The sequence below is a fragment of the Camelina sativa genome, chromosome 8 (genome assembly GCF_000633955.1).
Source record: "Camelina sativa cultivar DH55 chromosome 8, Cs, whole genome shotgun sequence".
Taxonomy (NCBI): Eukaryota; Viridiplantae; Streptophyta; class Magnoliopsida; order Brassicales; family Brassicaceae; genus Camelina; species Camelina sativa.
In genome coordinates this window covers 7,499,005-7,520,378 of record NC_025692.1, presented here as the reverse complement: position 1 = coordinate 7,520,378, position 21,374 = coordinate 7,499,005, and the positions used below count along the sequence as shown (strand labels likewise).

Sequence of the window (21,374 nt, the reverse complement as noted above, 5' to 3'; positions counted from 1 at the left end):
GGGGGGGGGGGGGGTAATGATCAAAGTTGTTGGTGTGAATTTAACTTCAGGGTTTGGTCTATTTGGTGACTATAACTCTCTTTTATCTCTCTTCTTCTCTTTCTTTTTGCTATCTCTCTCTCTCTCTTGTCGTTGTGAGTGTTTTGGTGTGAGAGAGAAGATAATACAATTTTGTGAATTGACAGAGAATCGACTATAAAAGGACCCACCAATTTCATCTTTGTTTTAAGAGAGGATTTCAGAAAAAATTAAAGTAGGAGGAAACTAAAGAGAAAATAGTATAATAGTTTCATATTAAAAATGTAGATTTGGCTTTTGCTTTTTAGCTCAATGTGTCAAGTGATTCGATTTTGGACTATTATTTTTAAGCTCAAATGGTTTGTCCAAGAAAAAAAAACCTCAGATGGTTGCATATGCTAGAGATTTTTGTTCTTTCGTAAATGAATTATGTTCACTTTTCGTTAGAGAGGAAAAAAAAAATGGAAATGTAAGTTGAAATTTCAACTGAGCAACTAAAAAGGAGAGGAATAAACTTTTAAAAAAAAAAATTAGAATTTTCTCTTTCATTTTCATCTTTATCTGATTTTGTGTCTTCCATTCCTCTCAACACCACCATTTTTAAACCTATTGTTAATATGAATTTTATATACGTGAACCCTTAAGCTTAATGCATATTGCATAATATGTAAAAATATGTATATAATATATAGACAAAGAGATAATGGTTATTTTAAGGAAAAGTTTGGTGCTGAATGTGTATATGTGTAAATGTGGATCTTGTTTATTTTAAGTTAATATATCAAGAGAATAAGTGGGGGAGGGAGGATTGTGTTTTTGTTGAATACTTTGGGAGAAACACGAGAAATGAGACAAAAGAAAGGAATCTGGAGACAAAGTGTGTTTGTTGTTTCATTTTCGATGTGGGGTTCTCTCTATTCTCTCTACATTACTTACATACAAAAGAGCCCTCAGTTTTGTTTGACCCAACCCTTTTTTTGACTTCACAGTAAAAAGTGGAGTCTTCACCTAAAATATATAGTACCACTTATCAATCTTTTTCTTCTTTATATCAAATCTTTTATTGTACATTTAACCATCCCTAATCATATTAAAGTTTCGTACATTATTTCAAATGAATGGATATAAAAAAATTCACAGAAAAAAAAAATTCTAAATGTTCAAAATCAATAGAGAACATAAAAGACAAACAGTTCTGATAACTCTTTTCATAGTTGTTGACTTGTTGGCAGTAAAATAAGGTTTTTTTACTTGTACTGGTAAAAAACGCAGGACAATAACTTGGCTCAAGCGGCATGACGTCTTGTCCTTATTTTTCCTGTAATAATATATTTTGTTTTTTCTGTAAAATGAAACACCATTCGAAACTTAATTCATACATATGTTGGCTAAGTAATAACATCAAAGCATTTTGTATGATTTTTTTTTTGGTAATAAGAAGTCTGAGTCCTTTGTCCCGTGATTTTCATCAATAGTTCTGTAATACAATCTTATATGTTATATATTATACTGTATGGGCTTATACTGGAAAGCTTAACGTATTCAACTATTCATTGATATTTGATGGTGAATATGTTATTACGGTCTCGATTCAGTACGAAATATTCCGAAAATAAAGATTGGTGTGACAGGGCCATTGAGAGGGGGCATACAACATTCGACAGGCTTTGTCTTGTGTCAAAAGAATATAAAACCATCCTACTACTACTACAACTACAACTACAATACAAAGGAATGTATAATAATAATTTTAGAGAAAAAAACGAAGCCATACCCATATATACTAGTTTGGGTTTACTGACGTCATAAATAGAGAGATATGTGTAATAGGGTCTGTTCGGATTCTCTTATGAGTTGTCGGGTGCACAGTAAACAGAAACCTGCGACCTTACACGTCACTCCGGTGATGGTCCTCCTAGTAACTGAGCACTGAGCAGAGTACCCTAACCCCTTCAAAGACTCTCCCTCACCACCCCTACCTTTAATGATGTCATGATTCATCAGTTTATATACATTTTTGGTAGGAAACGAAAATATTATTGGTTAATAATTGGTCTTTGTTGTGTAAATTTTTTTCAGTTATATATATATATATGTGTAAATCACGCATTTTTAGTGTTGACATACGTTTCTTATTCACAACTGTCAAAAGATAACATGACTGTTACCACTTACCAGATGAACTAATTTTTTTTTTCTATAATAAAAATTGTATCCAACAATCCAATTGGTAATTACATTATCATTTCACAATAGCTACCTGAGTTAGTTGACATTATAATTGATGTCTTTACAATCACATAAGTCAGCTCTTCACCAAAAAAACTAATGAACAATAATAGGTGTGCAGAGCTATTGGCAAAAAGAGCTTTTCGAGTATGAACCTCTTCAACTCTCCGTATGTCAACATTAAACAATGATCCAGCATTTTCTTTTATAGAAAGACAATTACACTCATTACCAAACCCATCCAACGTACAAACATTAGGTTTCGGATCAAACTGCCGTCTATAAAACCATTGAATCGGATGCTCTGGTGTTAGACTTGACCCACCATACTTAGTCAAGACACACAAGAAACCCAAAACAAGGTATGCTTACTAATTACATCTGAATCACAAGGGTGTTTTTTAGATCATGAAACGCTAACATATATTATACTAAGAGCATATAAACAGAGGACATACGCATTTGCACTTACAAGGGAATGTTAATAAGATGCTTTTTTTTTTTTTTTGGCCTACCGATTCAAAGGATGGTTTCAATTAGCTTTGTGGACTTCTCTGGTTGGTTTCTGGATGTTCAGGTTGAGGAACCGGAACACCTCCATTCATTCTTGCACGTGCTTCTGCAAACATACGTTGTTGCTCAGCAGCTGCTTCCTCCTCAGTCATTTGAGCTCCACTGTTCCATTTCACACTTCTCTGTGTGTCCTGCTATAGAGTTGCAAACATACGGGACAGTTAACATTAATCATTTCTTCTTCTTCTTCTCGGTGCAAAGAGAAGTAGATGAAGAAAGAAAAGGATGATTACCATGGTTTCATACTTATGTTGCTCATACGCAGCATAGACTTCCTCAATGTATTCTCCAAAACCAAGAACCTGTAGTGCCTTGAGAACATGCTCGGGGGCAATCGTCCGTTTGTCCTCTTTGTTACAAACATCATTAGATTCTGAAGATACAAGATTTATAAACTCTGCAAAAAACGTTTAAGAAACCACACAGTAAGAAAACCCATCAACTACACTAAGTGAAGCAAGTGAAAATATATCATATGAGAAGAAAATATATGATCTGATCTTACCTACACAACATTCAATAAGAAGATCTTGAGCATCTCTAGCAACACGAACATCTGGTGGTAACATCTCCTTTATGATTTTAGTCATCGTAGCTATAAAAACAATAAGAGAACAAAACGTATCCTTAGCAAGATCACAAAAACATGAAGTCTCTGATTGATTGCTCATGAATCCTATAACCCTCAGCTATGGTTACAAATCCTATTCAATATACACTTCAACGATCGATGAGCAATAAACCCAGATCAACACATAACTGCAAAATCTAAAAGGTACAGATACAACCAATTACAGATAGGTATGGTCAATGGATCGGGAAAAAAAAACTAACCTTTTGGAAGTGAAGCGTCTTCCTTGGATTTGCCGACTATATCCATTGGATCCATTGTTTGATCTACAGAAATAATCAGATCAGATCAGATCAAAGGGGAAGGTATATACATGCGAGGATAGAGATGTAGATGAATCGACTCACCGTAACTGATTCAACGCGGTTCAGAGAGAGGACGATTCAACCGAGTCGTGGCGAGATCCGGCGCCGGTGAGTCGATCGGATTGTACGGAAGCTTATCGGAGGAAGTTTCTCTCTCCTTCGTCTTTCTCTGAGCAGAGTCGATTAGGGCAAACGGAACACGAAAAGCGCGTGAATCCCACTCTCTTTTACAATTGCGTAGATTCGGCGCGTGAATGTAGTAACTTCAACTCCTTATAGAAATTGGATTTTTTTTTTTTTAATTAATCAAAACCAAAATGGGCCGGAAAGTGACCCGAACCAGGCCCATATCTCTTTGTTCAATATTTCTCGATTCTGTGATTCTGCTTCTTCTTCTCCGGTACTCGTTTAGAAATCTCGCTCGAATTGCTGCTTCTCGCGGTGGTGAAGACAATAATGGCGTCAGACGAAGAGGATTTCGTATTTCATGGAACACCAATAGAGCGCGAGGAAGAAATCGCGAGCCGGAAGAAGAAAGCAGTCGCTGGTGCTTCAGGCAATCTTAGAACTCTCCCTGCTTGGAAGCAAGAGGTGAGTCTCTTTCTTTGATCTTCTAGTTTCGTCTGTTTAGTTTCGGATGAATTAGGTCAATCAAGCATCGAGAGACTCGCGCTTGTTGTGAACACGGAAGTTGTTGTTGTTGTGCTGTTTTATGAATTTTAACTTACTGTAATCTGTAGAGAGAGCTTAATAGGTTATAAGGTAGAGTGAAGTTAAACAGAGAACTTTGAGGCCAAGCCGTTTCAGGGTTTTAATACTGTTACTGGGTAGTGGGAGGGAGCTTAAGAAGCTTGAATCTATGGAAATCCAAGTGAATATCTCTCTACTGGAGCTGGTCTAACACTTAGAATCATGTTAGATTGACGTGTATCTGAGATTTAGGTGTATGCTGTGTTTGTTCTTTCTCATGAATGTGTCTATGGATAGTTGTTAGATTGATAACGTGCATATAGAGATTGCCTTGTAGGTTCTTTAGCATAAACATTTATAAAAGTTGGCATCATCCCTGGTCTATAATTACAAACTAATTGAAGCAATCTGTGTTGAAAATTGGTCTCCGTACTAATGGATGCATGGTATTGCTTACAATTCCCTGTCAATGTTTTTTGTGCGGATGCTTTCCACTATGGTTCTTTACTCGAAATAATGTCTATCTGTATATAGTTATATTATGTGGAAGGCTGCTAACATCTCACGAGTTATCATACTCAGGTGACTGATGAAGAAGGCCGGAGAAGGTTCCATGGAGCATTTACTGGTGGATATTCTGCTGGGTATTACAATACAGTGGGGTCAAAAGACGGTAAAGTTCACATTACTTGATTTTTAAAGATTTTTATCTGTACGTTTCTGTTTACAATCTAAATTGAATTTCAGGCTGGGCTCCCCAGTCATTTACATCATCAAGGAAGAACAGAGCTGGAGCAAGGAAGCAAAGTATTTCAGACTTTTTAGATGAAGATGAAAAGGCGGTATGTTTCATTTTCCCCGCCTTGTTTGATCCGTTAAGCTTGTTCTAGTTTGATTACGGCATATTGCTAATTCTTCTATTACATTTATCAATGGTCAAATGGAAAGTGGATTTGGAAACTTTTGTTTTGCTCTGTGGAAGATGTGCACTATATGGAATGATGTTAACTTGTTAAGCCATTCTAAATGCTTTTTCATTTCAGGATATGGAGGGACAATCACTGTCCGCGAGCTCACAGTTTGACACATTTGGTTTTACGGCAGCCGAATATTCCCGCAAGCAAGTTGAGAAAGAACAGCATGAGAGGTCTCTGTGTACTTATGTGTCATTTTCCTTAATACTTCTCATGCATGGTTGTAGCTTGGCGAGAATTTAACTGTGGACGGATATCCCATTCTTTCTTATCAATCTTTCTAATATGCTTTGCATTCATTTGGAAGCTTGTTAGGAGCTATGTTTTATACTGTATTTTCAGTTCTTCTCAATTTTGCTTTGGCATTAGTAATGTTTAGAAATTGTGTGATAGTCTTTTTTCTATATTAAGATTCCTTTTCTCTCTCATTCGACTTGGCTATGATGTTGCTATCATTTGTAACATATTTTTTTTTGTATCACAGGCCATCAGCCATTCCTGGCCCAGTGCCTGACGAACTTATTGCTCCAGCTTCAGAGTCAATTGGTTAGTTTCTAAAAGCCTCTTTAATATTTGGCAAAAGTTCCTTTTTCTTTCGTTCTCTCTATTTTTAAATGCATCAAGAGGAGAAAACCTGATCTCATGTATATGCTTCTTTATATTGTTCAGGGGTCAAACTTTTACTAAAGATGGGATGGCGGCGTGGTCATTCAATAAAGGATGTGCGTGCTAGTTCAGGTTTGAACTTTTTTAGAATGCACTAAGCCACTAATCTATAATCTTCTTTTGTGCATCAATAAAAACCGTCAGTATCTTTTTATTTTTGGAAATTCATAGCAAGCTATTTATTTTGTGGCTCTCGTTTTTATACCCTTGTCGGTGCAGGTGCTCGTAGAGAAGCTAGGAAAGCATTTTTAGCCTTCTCTACTGATGAGAATACGAAGGAAACATCCGACTCAGTGGTTTCGGAGACTGAAGTGGAAACTTCTCTGGATCCACAATTTAGTGAAGATATTAAAATGTCTGAAAGCACTCCTGTGAGTCAACTTTCAAGTTTTTATTTGCAAACAAGCTTTATGTTGTTGATTGCAATTGCTACTGGTGTCATACATCTATTAGTCATTTTTTTCTTGAACTTCGCTTCTACATTTCGTAGCAGAATATACGTAGGACTGTGAACACTGCTTCTAATCTTCTGCCGAGGGTCTTCTGATATTATCCTCACTTACACTGATGGTGATAATATCCTTTGTTCCTTCTTTATCTGTTGCAGGTATATGTTCTCAATCCAAAGCAGGACCTGCATGGATTAGGATATGATCCTTTCAAGCATGCTCCTGAATTTAGAGGTATCTAGTTGGTCTTTTATGATGTTTTTGCTGACAGGACATTCTTGGTCATTGACTTGCTTCTCATTTTTCTGATCCGTAGAAAAGAAAAGATCTCGCTTGTCTGCCAATAAGGAGGCTGGCTTCAGAAAGCCTTTGTCAATGAAGGAAAGTCTTTTTGGACCCAAATGTAAGATTTTGACTCGCCATTCTTTTTCTTTCTTATTAATTTGCTCTTCTTTGCTTAAAGATACTTACGTGCATCCACTGCGTATCTCTATGCCAGCTTTTACTTGGCATTGTTGTTGCGTGAAAACTACTCATGGGCTGTGTTAGTTACTAATATGAGTTGAACAATCAGCAGGAAAGATTGCTCCGGGTTTTGGCATTGGGGCACTTGAGGAGCTTGATGTTGAGGATGAAGATGTCTATGGTGGTAAGCACAGAAGAGCTACTTCCCCACTCTTGGTTTTTCTTTGTTCATATATGCATAAGTGTCTGTTGAGGTTGCACTTTTTTAATTTCTAAAGGTGACAAACCATTGTTCACCGTATTCAAATTCTAGCTCCTGTATGTTGTAAAAGTAATATTCTTTTGGAAAAGAATAAAATTCGTAATAGGTGCAAAAACTTGCTTGACAATTTGAAGTGTTTTTGGATTTAACCACTTGTTTCTCAGAATATGCTGCAACACCTAGATGTTTCCTTTTATTTCAGGTTACGATTTTGATCAGACTTATGTCATAGAAGATGAACAGCCAGCAAAACCGAGCAATGACAATAGACTGAGGTTAACCTCCAAAGAGCATGACGTTCTGCCAGGTTTTGGAGCTGCTAAGAATTCTGACTACAGTATGGAGAGGTAATTCAAACTAATGTTTCAATGATTCACAATCATGAGGACGTCGTTAAATTAATGTCATCACACAATTGCATGTCCAATGGAACTCTTGCACTCAGACATTTCTGATTATGGCTACTTACTTTCATATGTACAGAGTCTGAATCATATCATTGTGTGTTTTATATTATACCAGGTTTAGTCCTCCAAAAATCCCGAAGGATTTTGTGGCCCGGCATAAATTTTCTGGTCCTCTTGAGGCTGAAACTAAGCCAACTCTTTCTGCTCCTCCAGATGTTCCTCCCCCTGCAGATAATAATCTGAAACTTTTGATCGAGGGCTTTGCAACTTTTGTTTCCCGTTGTGGGAAACTATATGAGGATCTTTCTAGAGAGAAGAACCAATCAAATCAGCTGTTTGATTTTCTCCGGGGAGGTAATGGTCATGAGTACTACGCTAGAAGGCTGTGGGAGGAGCAGCAAAAGCGCGGTGATCAAAGTAAGCTGACATTAGATGTTAAGCCGTCTTCAAGTGTACAGAAAATGACTGCTGAAGAACGTGGCAGCTTATTAGGGGAAAAGCCATTGCAGAGAAGTTTGAAAGAAACCGATACTTCTGCTTCTTCTGGGGGCTCCTTCCAGTTCCCGACCAATCTCTCTGATACATTTACCAAATCAGCTTCAACTGTAAGTAAACAACTTCACACCTTATAAGAATATAGTTTGATTACGCTTGGTAGATGAGTTTTAAGGGAAGGATATGCCTTTGTTTTCCTTGCACTAACATTCTAGACTCATCTTTCTTTCCTTGAAATAGCAAGAGGCAGCAGATGCTGTTAAGCCTTTCAAAGATGATCCGGCTAAACAAGAGAGATTTGAGCAGTTTCTCAAGGAGAAATACAAAGGAGGGTTACGTTCAACAGACTTCAACAGAGTTAACAGCATGTCTGAATCAGCTCGTGCTCAAGAGAGGCTGGACTTTGAGGCTGCAGCTGAGGCAATCGAGAAAGGGAAAGCTTATAAGGAGGTCAGACGGGCTACTGAACGGCCTCTCGACTTCCTTGCAGGCGGCCTGCAGTTTACTTCTGGTGGAACAGAGGTATGTCTACATAATCTTCATTGCAGTTATTCAGCTCATTGGAGGTTCTATCCTTATACAGAAAACTTTTGTTTACAGCAAATTAAAGACACTGGAGTTGTAGACATGAAATCGAGTACGACATACCCTAAAAGGGAAGAGTTCCAATGGCGTCCTTCACCTCTTTTGTGCAAACGATTTGATCTCCCTGATCCTTTTATGGGAAAGGTAAACAAGTGGTTTCTTGCTCCTCCTTCAGGGAATGCCATTTAAAGCTTGCATTCATTGAAAAAATGGCTTGCTCTGCACATCTCTTTTGGTTGGCTATAGATTATATAATTTTCAGAGCCATGTTCTTGCTTATGTGTAAAATTTAGTACTTGATTGATCAATACATTCCCTTTAATTTTACAGCTGCCTCCTGCTCCGCGAGCTAGAAACAAAATGGATTCTCTCATATTCTTGCCGGATACAGTGAAAGCTGCATCTGCACTATCTGAGTCGCAAGAACATAAGAAAGAGACATCAATAGAAGAGCCTGAAGTTGAGGTAGAAGTGGAGAATGTGGAGAGACCTGTTGATCTTTACAAGGTAATGCGGGTTTGTCTGAGTAACTCAGTTTGATAGTTTCGATTTATTAATATTCTGTCATGTTCACTTGTAGGCCATCTTCTCTGATGATTCTGAAGATGATGAAGATCAAGTAATGAACAGAAAGATACAAGAGGGTCAAGAAAAGAAGAATGAAGCGGCTGCAAGCACATTAAACCGGCTTATAGCTGGTGACTTTCTAGAATCTCTAGGGAAAGAACTAGGGTTCGAAGTACCGTCTGATGTCCCATACCAGGAAGGAACCAAGCCAATGGAAAAAGAGAGCAAGTCCAGAAGCAAACCCGAAGGTTCTTCAGACAAAAGACCAGATAGATCTGGATTTAAACAGAAAGTGGAGGAGAAGACGAGCAGCCTCACTCTCGGGTCTGAAGAAGAAAAGAGTAGAAAACAGAGAGAGAAATCGCCAAGAAAACGGAGTGGCGGCAACGATCTATCATCGAGTGAATCCTCAGGAGATGAGCGGAGTAAAAAACGATCTAGTAAGATGGATAGATATAGAAACAATGATTCAGAGAGCGATTCATCCAGCGACTACCACAGCAGGGATAAGCAAAGTTCAAGATCAAGAAGGAAGCGACGAGAATCTTCTAGAGAGAAGAGAAATAGCCACAAGAAGCACTCAAAGCATCACAGGAGCAAGAAGTCATCTTCTTCAAAGCTTGTGTATAGCTCAGACGAAGATCGGAAAGAGTCAAAGCGGGAGAAGAGGAGGCGACGAGACTAAAAAACCTAATCACAGCTGTTGACACTGACCAAACGCGGGAGAAACAGAGCCTTTTGCATAAATATCGTATGAACATTGAAACAGCGTAGAGGTATGCAATGAATATTCTCTGCACTGCCTCGAGATGGTCAGGTTTGATAGCAGATGATATGGTAATGAGATAGAGAAAAAAATTGTATTGTCAGTTGCTTTATTTATATATATATTGGTTAAAAAAATTTGCTTACGACTTTTTGTGTTGATCATTGATTAAACTCCAATTACTAGTGTAGAACATACATAACTTACTGTACTTTTTTACCAGAACAATCTTAGAATCATTGATTAAATTAGTACATAATTTAATCTTAAACTTTAAATCTCAAAGCTAAAATATTTCAAATTATCTATCTAATCAAATCCTACAAACTCTCAAAATCGGCAACGACAATTACTTAAAGTGAACTCGCTACAACAACATCAGGCGTTTTGGTAGAAGACGAATCCAAAACGGCACGAGCGGTTTCCAAAACGCTTTGACCGCAAACGTAATGATTCCTACACACAGGCATATACACTTCAGCACCACCGATAAGCTCCGTAACTATCTCCTCCGTCTTCCTCATCGTAAACGAAGCTTTCTTCCCACAAACCTCACACCGCGACGTCAGCTTCGTGACGGAATCCGCAATCGGAATCAAATCGAGCACTGAACCAAACCTCCTCCTCATGAAATCACCATCCAACCCAGCGACGATTACGGTTTTACCTTCTTTATCAGCAGCTTCACGGCAAAACTCGTAGAGATCTCCGAAGAACTGAGCTTCGTCGATCCCGATCACGTCTAACCGATTCTCGTACTCGTCGGTTCCGAATCTCTCCTTGAAACTCGATAGATCTGGGAGTGACCAGCACGGGAACTTCTCGCCGTCGTGAGTCACTATCGATTCCGTGCAGTACCTCGTGTCTTTGTTCGATTTGATGACGGCGATTTTTTTGCCGGTTAGTTTCTCGGCGAGGATACGGCGGAGAAGCGTTGTTGTTTTCCCGGAGAACATTGGACCGACCACGACGTGGATTTCTCCGGGAGGTGAGAAGGAGAGTGGGTGAGATTGTGGTTGTGATGAGGATGATGCCGTCTTCTGTGATTTTACGGTGGAAATTGTGGAACGAGGTGAATTTTTGGGGGATTTAGTGTTGTTGTTGTTGATTGCGGAGGAGAAGCGAAGGACGGTGGAGAAGAGAGAAGGTTTAGGGAGATGATGAAGATGAAGAGACAAGGGAGAAATAGATGGTGAGATTAATGTTCTCATTGAAACACCAAACATTTGATTGATTACAGAGTGAAGGAGAAGGTGGAGGAGGAGGAAGAAGAAGAAGAAGAAGAAGAAGAAGAAGAAGAAGATGCAAAGCCGCTAAAGGAGGAGTTAGGGTTTATTGGGGGAATGAGGTTTATTGGAAAGGGCACATTTTTGATTAATTTTAATTTTGTAATGTTTATATTGGATTAGTTTTAGTTTTGGAGTACAAAGTTAAAAGAATTTATAACAGTTTCCTTAAAATATTTCTAGAAGAAAAGTGGAACTCAGCCTTTGCCTTACAAAAGCCAACATATTTTTTTTTCTTTTTTTTCTTAGTAATATTTATGTTGGATTATCATTTTATTTATTTATCATCATAATATAAATTTTTCAACTGTTTTCTTTATTCTTGATGATAATGTTACATTTGTAATTTTTTTTTGGTTTTATTTATATTTGTTTGGGCGTTGGGCTATGTTTTAACTTCAGAGATATGTGGTATGTGAGACTAAGGGCCTAACTTGTTCAAACGTTGCGGTTGCGGTTTGCGGTTTCAAGCGTTATTAAGCGTTTTGAACAACTGGTTTAGCGGTTTAAAATTGGTGCGTTTGCGGGAGGTTTACGACTGGTTGACCAGCGGGTGCAATAGCGGTTGGAACATAATAAATGTGATATATAATATATAAATGTTTTAAAATATCAAAAAAAATTAAAACTTGATTAATAATTAAAAATCATGAAAAAAAACTACAATAATTATTTAGAAAAACAAATAAATTTCATAGTGAAATGTTTATTACTTTATGCATTTGGTCTATCACCAAAAATTGCATCAAGTAATGTGATAAATGGCAAAACAAGTGCTTGATACCGTGGATCTTCTGGATTATTTTTATAACTATGATAATATTTCTTCCATAAATCCAATCGATGTTTGACTTGGCTCCAAGTCAAATCAACTCCAAGTTGCTCGTTAATATTCTTAAGAATATTTTCCTTTTGAATATCACTTAGAAATTTTGTTGTGGGATTTTTTTCTTCTTGTTTCTCCAGGATTACCCGTTGAAGTAGAGCACACGTTGCCTCCTTCGACCACATAAATCTCTGAGTCAAAGGCAAACGATCATCTTGCGAAGCCATGATTATCACCTAGATATATATATAAACATAGTCAAAGCTAAATCGATATGATCAATAGAAAAAATATAACCACATCTACCGTACCGTATAATAAAAAAAGAAATCAACAATAAAAAAAGGGACCTTTTTCTTGTGTTCTCTAACGATGAAGACTTGTGTTGAGATGAACTGCACTTTTATACTAGTTTATTAGGTAAAAAGAAAAGATTTTGTATCTAATTTATTTAGCAAATGAATATTTTATTCTCAATGTTATATATTTGATATCTTTTTGGCGGGTAATCATATTATTCCCGCCGTGTCCGTAATCATATTTCCCGCTGTATCCATAGTGATGGTTGGTGCTATAATATGTGAGAAAGTTTCATGTCGTTGAGATCACAATCATTTGATAATTAACCCAACGTAATCTCGACTTTAGAGAGACTTTACTTAACAAAAAAAAAAAAACCAGGATCAATGAAAGAAATTTGAAAAACCTGGAGGGTAAAATCATACAAAAATGAGAATCCTTACACTCTCACAATTATTAAATTTTAAATATAATTAGCTAGTACAGAAAACTTCAGAAACATCTTTAGATGATGCGTTCATTGCCAATGAAGAGCATCTTTAACGAGCATCCCATATCTCTCTTGCTATGTCGTCTCTTACTGTTGACATATATTGATCAGCCGTTGGATCATAATTTCGATCGACTACATTATCATCATGAGATGGAGACATGTTTCCTTCTCGATCAGCATCATAGTTCTCCGTTTCTTCTGCAGCATTGAAGTCGTCGTCCTCTATATTAGAATCTCGAATAAAATTATGCAATGCCATAGTTGCAGCAACAATCTTCTCCTGCATTTGCACATCATAACGAACACGACCTTCTAAAATAGACCATTTTCCCTTCCACACTCCAAATGTTCTTTCAATCACTGATCGAAGCGAAGAATGTCTCTTGTTAAATGTCTCGCGTACAGTGCCTGGTCTACGCCCAGCAAAATGATTTGGATGGTACGCTTCACCTCGATAAGGAGCTAAAAACCCCCTTCGATTAGGATAGCCAGAATCCACTAGAAAATACTTCTCCGAGCTTGGGAATGGGAAAAAATTATCATGACGTGCACAATATGTCAATATCTTGGAGTCGTGTGCACGTCCCGGGACTCCAATACGTGTGTATATAAATCTCATATTGAAATCACACACTGCCAAAATGTTCATTGATGTGTAGTTATGATGATTCCAGTACGTGATCTTTTTATCGCCACCAACACGAACACGTACATGAGTACCGTCTATAGCTCCAATACAATCTTGAAAATATGGAAAATACCTCCTATCATGCATGATTCGTGGTGGTATATCGACAAGTTCCTCTCTTTTCCATGATACAATGTCTGAATGCAAGCAACAAAGGGCATTAACAACATCATCAAATTTTGTTGTCACAGTCCATTGTGCAACTTGAAAATCTGCTGCTATGCTCCTTTGTGATGAGTTATGTCCCAAAATCTTCAGCGACATTCCTAATGCAACCTCAGATCTTACCCGATGAGAATCTTTAAGACCATACTTTTTTAGCGTATCTAAGAGCTTAAAAAACACTCTTTGTCTCATACGTAAAACATGGAGGCATTGTGTATCACTTTCATACATTAGTTGCTCCATTATACGTTGTCCACGTTCAGGATCCGTTCTCAATTGTTCTCTTTGAAAAAAGCGAAGATGATCAATGCAGATTACTGCTTCAATAGCTTGGTCATCTGCTTCTATTATTTCTCTGACTGTGTTCAACTCCATGTCACTTCCTTCCTGTAACAAATTAAATTCTTGTTACATTTTGACTCTTAAAAAGCATCCTCATGCATAATAAATGAATAGAAAATATTATATTGTAAAGGCCAACAAAAACTGAAGTCAAATCAAAACCAAAGACAATCCTCAATGTCGTAAACAAAATGCAAACAAGAAATAAAAAATTCAATAAAAGATTACGTCAACAAAACCAAAGCTAACAATCAAACAAAATCATTACGAGACTCTTTGGTTTGTCTCTTTAGAAAAGGTAGCTTCTCATCATCTGGGAGAGCAAGAAATAAACCGCGCACAACATCATTTGTTGCAATAAGATCAAGAGATGCCCAATAAAGCTCCGTCATCGGAACCAGATCCGGTACTGCCCTCACATGTTTCACAACAAGAGCCATTCGTTCTTCAGTTGAATTTGTTGACTGATAATTTGACTTTGCATTTGTCATTTGCTCTAGAATATCATTTCGGTCTTCCATAGTAGTAGTAATACGGTCGAGCGTCGAGTCTACTGGATTTTGTTTAGCTTTCGGTTCGACTTCTTTTCTCCTGAGTGTGCATAGAAGATGTCTCTTTGGATGCAGATGATGGTTCTGCCTCGGAATTTGGATTTGCAGAGTTTTCCCTCGGAATTTGTGACATCCAATCTGGGTCTTCTGTTTCCATATGATGAGGTTCGTTCTCACGCATCATATCTTCTCTCTCGTCTTCTTCGTTTGTACGTTCAGTCTCACTTACGTCAACTAATGGAGCATGACGATTTACACCACGTCTTGGTTGCCATGACTCCTCCACCACAACCGTTTCATCTCGGAAGACCACATGAAGAAGCGGTATAAACCGCAGTGGGTGCGACCGGAGTTTCGAAGCTTCAGGATAAGCCTTATAAACCAAAAACAAAATTCCAATCAATGAAAATACAAAACAAGAAATTAATAATTACACAAATATGTGGTTACATACCTTAATTTTATCTTTCCACCAATGATCAGGGGCATCAAGACTTCCTGTCCTTGGATTAACTCCGAGTCCAGTTGCTCCAAACGTGATTTTACGATACAGTTCATATTGCCTCTTTAAAGTATCAAGTCTATTCTTAATTTTGTTCCAGTTTAAGGTTAGTGGAAATTCCTTTTTAAATTCTGTAAGAACGTTTTCTTTTCCTTTCTCACTCAAACTTTTGCCTCTAGAATTTCCAGCTTGTTTCTCTAGCATTATCAAATCTAACAACAACCGAGTCATCTCGTCTGACCAGCTAATTTTCTATTCGAGAAAACAAGTTGAGACATATATTTAATCACCAAACTCAAAACAATATATAGAATGAAAAAGATGATGCTATGAAAAAAATAGAAAGAGTTACACATATATAACATAGAATGAATGATAAAAGAGATTGATCAATACTTACGTTTCCATCTTGATTTTCATCACCTTGGGTTGACGCCATAATTTGGAGGTTTGAGGGTTGAGAAGGTGTTAAACATATATAGAAGATAGAAAAAAAAATATCGTTGGTTTTTTTTTTTAAATTCCAACCGCAAACGCCCGCAACCGCAAACGCTTGCGGGAACCAGCTTTTGGAATTCAACGGTTGGGAGCGATTGGGAGTGACTGGGAGCGATTGGGAGTGACTGGGAGCGATTGGGAGCGATTTGTGTGATTGGCCCCAAACGCTAGCAACCGCCCACAAATGCAAACGCAGCGTTTGCGGGAGCTAGCGGGAGAACCAGTCAAGCTCTAAAACTAACATTGATTCTGGTTGTGTACAAAAAGACTCACCAAACTAAGGAGTTACACAAGTGAGATCAATGGCTCTAAGGTATGTCAAGCTTGACCTATAGTCAATCAATCTCTCGCTAAGTTTCGATATGTCTTCAATGAAACATTATATTCAACGTATACAAAAGAGTCAACAAGCTATGTCTTCCTTTACTCCTTCGCTTTGATTTCTCTTTAAGTTGTGGAAAGTTTATGGCCTTCGATTGGGGTTTTCTTTTTAGTTCAATCAGTTTGTGTTTTTGGGTGTCTCGGGGAAGCGGTCGAGCGTAACAGATTTGCTTGGTTTGTGGCTTTTGCGAAGAGGATGGTGCCGGATCTGAGATCTACGGAAACAAACCATTGGTTCTTGCCGGTTCACAACCCAGATTTGTTTTCTCGCTCTTGTGCTTCTTGTTGTTTTGATGCCGCTGGTTTGACCTGTGTGTGTTCTGTAGGAAGAATTTACTAGCCTTTGTATTCCCGCTCACCCTTAGCCTGGTTCTACCTATTAGTCTCCCATTTAGTCTGTCTCCTTTCTAAGAAGAGGTTTCTTGTGTGAAGTTTATGCTTGGCAATCTGCTTCAGATCATTCTACTCTTAGATGAGTTGTTGGTGATGGTAATCTCTGTAGATGAGTCTCGATTCTGGTTTTTGAAGCTCATTAAAGTGGTTTTGTTTCGCTCCTTGTCTTAAGCGTTTCCGAATCTGGAAGATGTCGGATTGCTTTTTTATGGCTTCTATCTAGGCGCTCCTTGACGCATTAGTAGTCTCGCCGCATCTGGAAGTGTATAGAGATTCTGAATTGGGCCTTTACTTGTCATGAAGTCTGGTTTGGAGAGATCATCTCTCATTGTGATAGGAGGAAGCAGTTGTTGATTGATGTGTTGGCCGTGGGCAGCATTGATACAGCTCATTCGCAGAAACTTCAGAAGAGAAGTTGATTTGTTTGTTTAGACATAGCGTTTGACTTAGTTATTATCGTTGGTATGCCTCTATTCTTAGCTGTTGGATTCGTTCTCTTTCGATTGCGGTTTATAACTTTACTTCTAGTTGTTAGTAGTTTCCGGGGACTTATACTTTGTCCGCCGGCTTAGACTCCCTCTTTTGGGCTTTCGACTCCGGGGATATCTCTGTCTTCCGCCGGCTTATGTATTTCACAATGTAAAATTTCAAGCAGTATCAATACCATCAGATGACAAAAAAAAAAAAAAAGCTAAGTACTTGTTTTGCATAGAGAATGACGTGTCTTGCGTAATCATGGTGTTTTTTTTGTTATTTTCTTTTTTTTTGAACGATGATTTTTATCTTTGATAATGATTTTTATCTTTCAAAGTTAAAATTTAGAATTTTTTGTTTATCTATTATATATTTTATCATTTGTCGTCTTATTAATAATGCGATAAAATGGTCAATATATATATATATATATATATATATATATATATATATATATATATATATATATATATATATATATATATATATATATATATATATATATATATATATATATATATATATATATATATATATATATATATATATATATATATATATATATATATATATATATATATATATATATATATATATATATATATATATATATATATATATATATATATATATATATATATATATATATATATATATATATATATATATATATATATATATATATATATATATATATATATATATATATATATATATATATATATATATATATATATATATATATATATATATATATATATATATATATATATGGGCAGAAACACTAAATATTAGAAAGACTCTAAACCTTTGATCAAAAAAAAAGAAAGAAGAAAGACTCTTAACCCAAAGAAAGAAGCAAAAACCCAAATAAGAAAAATGAATTCCTAAGTTACAGGGAAACTAATTGAAATCATAATTTTGCCATCTGAATTTTATTGATAACCCAAGGAAGGATACAAGTTGAAATTACATGAGCCGGTGGACTACTGAATGTCCCCAGAGTCATTAGCCCAAAAGAGGGAAGCAAACCCCAAAGAAACGGGGAAACTGATTAAAAACAAACTCATAAGCAAACATCTAAAAAATGAACAAAGGTTTTGGAGAGAATGAAACCTAAACACTATAATTGAACAAAAGCACGAGAGACTCCTGCAAAGCTTCTCCATAGAACATTAAACGTCGGAAGCACCAATAAAGCCGGAAAGACCTCACACCGACGCCAAACCAGAGGCAAACCTACATAGAGGCAAGCAAGATACCAACGCGACCAAAGACACAAATATAACTACCCAAGCACCTCACCAACCAGACGAAGAGAGCAAGAACCCTAGGGACAAAGAAAACCTTGAAAACGACTGGAGACAAACCACGCAAGATCAACTGTTCTTACACGCGGACACTCGTCGACCCAGTTTCAGCCACCTACAGACATAAAACTGGTGACGTCCTCGCAAGAGAAGAACTAGAGAACGATTCCACTGCTTCGACTAAAACCTAACTCCAAAACTTCACAAGGAAACTCAAAGAGAGGCTAGTAGGTGACTCAGCAACAAAATACCATCCAAATGGCTCACACCAAGAACGAACCCAGAGAAACTCACAACCACAACCCAACAAGAAGACTCGAAGCAGAGGTAGTGCAAAGATCCAAGATCAAAACCAAAAACCCGAGCCACATCCATCAATTCAAGCCTAACATACCACAAAGAACCTTAAAGGAACCCATGGTCACGCCATACAAACCCTAGAAAGACCTCTAAATAAAGGAGCTTGAGATCCAACAAACCACTATACTATTCCCACAAACAACAACTAAAGCTACCATCAAGCAAACAGGAGATATACCAAACACGCTTAACTTGGTGAGATTGAGATCACAAGACAGAGAATCAAACCCACTTTCCTAAATTAAGAAACCTCTCGATTAAACACCACCGAGCATCAAAATGGATTAGATTTGGATCTTCAAAGGAAGGGAGTAAATTCACCGAACCAGCAAAAGAAGACAATCCATGGCCAGACAAGGACAAAGGCAAGAAGAAAAAGCAAATTAACACAAAAGAGGCTCAACGCCAGGGCTAAAAAGCCATCGGACGTTGGCCGAGAACAATAGCGGCAACTGCTTTGTTTGTTTTACAGAGGAGAGAGGTGGAAGAGAATTAGGGTCACCTTTATGGATTCTTCTCAGCTTTTTTTTTGGTTCTTTTTGTTTTTGCTACATAGAACTAACTACTAAACTTAAAACTTAAATAAGCTCAAAAGAAAAAGGAACTTGCCAAACTTATTCCCTCACCAATGTGAACAAAGCTACTAAGGTAACAAAGGACAACACGAGTCCACCTTGCAGTTAACGAAATCTCCAGTTATGAAGCCATAATACCTCTCAAATAGATTGAACCTTGATATCTATTATGAGAGAAAGACACCTCTTTAGCTTTTTTGTTATTATTTTTTTTTTTTTTTTTTGCTTTTATTTGTGTTTTATATTACGAGAAATCATGGGTGGTGGTGTAATGGTTTAGGATAAATGTATTGGGTTTGTTGTTGTGGATTTTCGGCGCTTTTATCCTAGGGCTGGGTATTCAAGTAACCTGTTCGGGTTCGGATATTACCCATTTGGATTCGGGTAAACGGGTTTAGAAATATAGAACTTATTGGGTATTTTTAGATATATGGGTTTGGTTCGGTTTGGGTACTATCGGGTTCGGGTCGGTTTGGGTTACAAATTTTAGAACCCGATTAGTACCCGAACTACCGGGTACCCAAAAAAATATAATTAAAATTAATTAAATTTAAATAAATTTAGTTAAATTTTAACTTATGACAAAATATTTTAGATATTTTGATTATTTTTGATATTTAGGTATAAAACTAAATGAAATATTCAAAATTATAATCATAATTTTGGAGTAATTGCATTATATAAATGATAAATATTATAAATATGTTTATATGTTCGGATTTATGGGTACCCAAACGGGTACCTGGAATTACCCGACCCTAACCCGAACCTACGAGTATTTGAAAATAGAATCCAATAGGGTTTTATAGGCAAACCCGTTCCCAACCCAAACCTGGTTTTTCGAGTCGAATTCCGGGTTAGGTATTTGGGTACGGTTTTTATAGTGCTTTGCTAAATACTTGTTATAACGGTTAGAAAAAAAAAAAAAAAAAGAGAAAAGATTTGAATGGAACACGGTTAATCGACGTTTGAGACGCAAAGCTAGAAGAAACGATTTTTCTTTTATTACCATAATACCATTCATCATCCTATTAGATGAGAGATCAGTTCAATTGTTATACTATCATATCTGTTTAATTTGTTTTTGTTCTGTTTCATACGTCTAAATCGCTTGTTCTGCTCCATCTAATATACTTTTTCCATTTAGACCGAGAAAACCTACTCTTGCTAGTATTAATTAAGTTGGCACGTCGATCACTCCAAAATAGATAAATCATTCTTTTTTAATTGTATTTTCAAAGTTAGAAAATAGAAGAAATGAACATATCTACAAAATGGAAAGATAATGTATAAAAAACAGTAGTAAAAAGAGGAAGACTAAAAAAAAAATAGAGAAAGAAACTAGTAATAAATTGTGAGAATCATTTCATTTCATTTCATTACTCTGTCAATCATAGACTTTTGATAAAAGTGAAAGAAAAAAAAAATAGACCAAAAGGACAAAAGACGAGGATGATAAATTTGTACGGCAAAACGGTGAGTCATCTAAAAGATTCTTTCTCTTTTCTAAAAACTTTTATATTGTTCTCAAATTATATTCTCACATGCAATGTACAATACATAAATATGTTTTGTAATTTGTAAACCAACCATCCCTCTCACTGCTGGTTTTGTTCCTTTTTTCTTTTTTGGTGAGTTGTTATGAGTTCTCTCTCGAGGTTTGCTCTGTATCTATGGTTTTCTTGATGCATTATGTGGCTTTTGCTCGCTTCTCCGGCTCTAGATACCGCTATTTTACCTGAGCATTGCCCATTTCTTGAGAGAACACTTGCTTTTGCATTACTATGTAAGTCTATGTTCATTTTCATTCTTGTCTAGTGAGTGATAAGATATCCACACAAAACCAGCGTTGAAAACTACTCCAAAACTTTGGTACATTACGCAATCCAAATAGCGTAATAACCCTTTTTAATCAGGATTTAAGTGCTCATATTCAGTGATTAATAACAGTCCAGAGAGGAGAGAGCCATGCTGCTTCTTGTTTATTTTTGCATTATTAGAATCTGTTTTGAAGCATTAATGAAAGTGGATGTTCAAGAAGAATCAAATTCACTCCCGGGAACTTTCATGTGTCACCGTCTATCTGTTGAGAAAGACACTTTTGTTGTTAGTCATATATGTGTTCTCTTTTCCCTTATTTGGCTGTAC

General features: G+C 36.8%; 5 protein-coding genes across 6 annotated transcripts; 1 reads left to right on the top strand and 4 right to left on the bottom strand.

Annotated features, from left to right (window-relative positions):
* LOC104706611 (protein Dr1 homolog) lies at window positions 2,422-4,020 on the bottom strand. 2 transcript variants are annotated; one of them, XM_010422806.2, is made up of 5 exons: window positions 3,799-4,020; window positions 3,655-3,717; window positions 3,326-3,415; window positions 3,054-3,217; window positions 2,422-2,951 (listed from the first exon to the last, which is right to left on the bottom strand). In XM_010422806.2, exons 2-5 carry the CDS (start codon window positions 3,707-3,709, stop codon window positions 2,784-2,786), a joined length of 477 nt encoding a protein of 158 aa, XP_010421108.1. In that variant the 5' UTR covers window positions 3,710-3,717; window positions 3,799-4,020; the 3' UTR covers window positions 2,422-2,783. The 2 variants fall into 2 exon arrangements, with proteins under 2 accessions (XP_010421108.1, XP_010421107.1); XM_010422805.2 differs by having other exon boundaries at window positions 2,422-2,954; window positions 3,799-4,019.
* Window positions 4,146-10,230, top strand: LOC104706610 (G patch domain-containing protein TGH-like). The gene is made up of 16 exons (XM_010422804.2): window positions 4,146-4,347; window positions 5,029-5,119; window positions 5,194-5,288; window positions 5,490-5,593; window positions 5,905-5,966; window positions 6,090-6,158; window positions 6,306-6,457; window positions 6,694-6,769; window positions 6,852-6,938; window positions 7,110-7,184; window positions 7,465-7,609; window positions 7,785-8,274; window positions 8,405-8,686; window positions 8,765-8,893; window positions 9,080-9,256; window positions 9,330-10,230. The coding sequence occupies exons 1-16, from the start codon at window positions 4,213-4,215 to the stop codon at window positions 9,999-10,001; spliced, it is 2,841 nt and encodes a 946-aa protein (XP_010421106.1). The 5' UTR covers window positions 4,146-4,212; the 3' UTR covers window positions 10,002-10,230.
* LOC104706609 (thymidine kinase b-like) lies at window positions 10,363-11,538 on the bottom strand. The gene has a single exon (XM_010422802.2). The coding sequence runs from the start codon at window positions 11,306-11,308 to the stop codon at window positions 10,436-10,438; it is 873 nt and encodes a 290-aa protein (XP_010421104.1). The 5' UTR covers window positions 11,309-11,538; the 3' UTR covers window positions 10,363-10,435.
* LOC104709304 lies at window positions 13,034-14,703 on the bottom strand. The gene is made up of 2 exons (XM_010425943.1): window positions 14,440-14,703; window positions 13,034-14,227 (listed from the first exon to the last, which is right to left on the bottom strand). Exons 1-2 carry the CDS (start codon window positions 14,701-14,703, stop codon window positions 13,034-13,036), a joined length of 1,458 nt encoding a protein of 485 aa, XP_010424245.1.
* LOC104709303 (uncharacterized protein At2g29880-like) lies at window positions 14,747-15,466 on the bottom strand. Its single transcript, XM_010425942.1, has 2 exons — window positions 15,188-15,466; window positions 14,747-15,106 (listed from the first exon to the last, which is right to left on the bottom strand). The coding sequence occupies exons 1-2, from the start codon at window positions 15,464-15,466 to the stop codon at window positions 14,747-14,749; spliced, it is 639 nt and encodes a 212-aa protein (XP_010424244.1).

Bases quoted from the DNA above. Each gene is read 5' to 3' on its own strand.
- LOC104706609 (XM_010422802.2), bottom strand. From the start codon at position 11,308: ATGTTTGGTGTTTCAATGAGAACATTAATCTCACCATCTATTTCTCCC.
- LOC104709304 (XM_010425943.1), bottom strand. From the start codon at position 14,703: ATGGAAGACCGAAATGATATTCTAGAGCAAATGACAAATGCAAAGTCA. The intron at 14,228-14,439 runs GTTTGATTGTTA...AATTTGTTACAG, and splicing joins AAGAGTCTCGTAATGATTTT to GAAGGAAGTGACATGGAGTT.
- LOC104706611 (XM_010422805.2), bottom strand. From the start codon at position 3,709: ATGGATCCAATGGATATAGTCGGCAAATCCAAGGAAGACGCTTCACTT. The intron at 3,416-3,654 runs GTTAGTTTTTTT...TTGTTTTTATAG, and splicing joins AGACGCTTCACTTCCAAAAG to CTACGATGACTAAAATCATA. The intron at 3,218-3,325 runs GTAAGATCAGAT...CGTTTTTTGCAG, and splicing joins TCTTATTGAATGTTGTGTAG to AGTTTATAAATCTTGTATCT.
- LOC104706610 (XM_010422804.2), top strand. From the start codon at position 4,213: ATGGCGTCAGACGAAGAGGATTTCGTATTTCATGGAACACCAATAGAG. The intron at 5,120-5,193 runs GTAAAGTTCACA...ATTGAATTTCAG, and splicing joins TACAGTGGGGTCAAAAGACG to GCTGGGCTCCCCAGTCATTT. The intron at 6,159-6,305 runs GTTTGAACTTTT...TTGTCGGTGCAG, and splicing joins GGATGTGCGTGCTAGTTCAG to GTGCTCGTAGAGAAGCTAGG.
- LOC104709303 (XM_010425942.1), bottom strand. From the start codon at position 15,466: ATGACTCGGTTGTTGTTAGATTTGATAATGCTAGAGAAACAAGCTGGA. The intron at 15,107-15,187 runs GTATGTAACCAC...TTGGTTTATAAG, and splicing joins GGTGGAAAGATAAAATTAAG to GCTTATCCTGAAGCTTCGAA.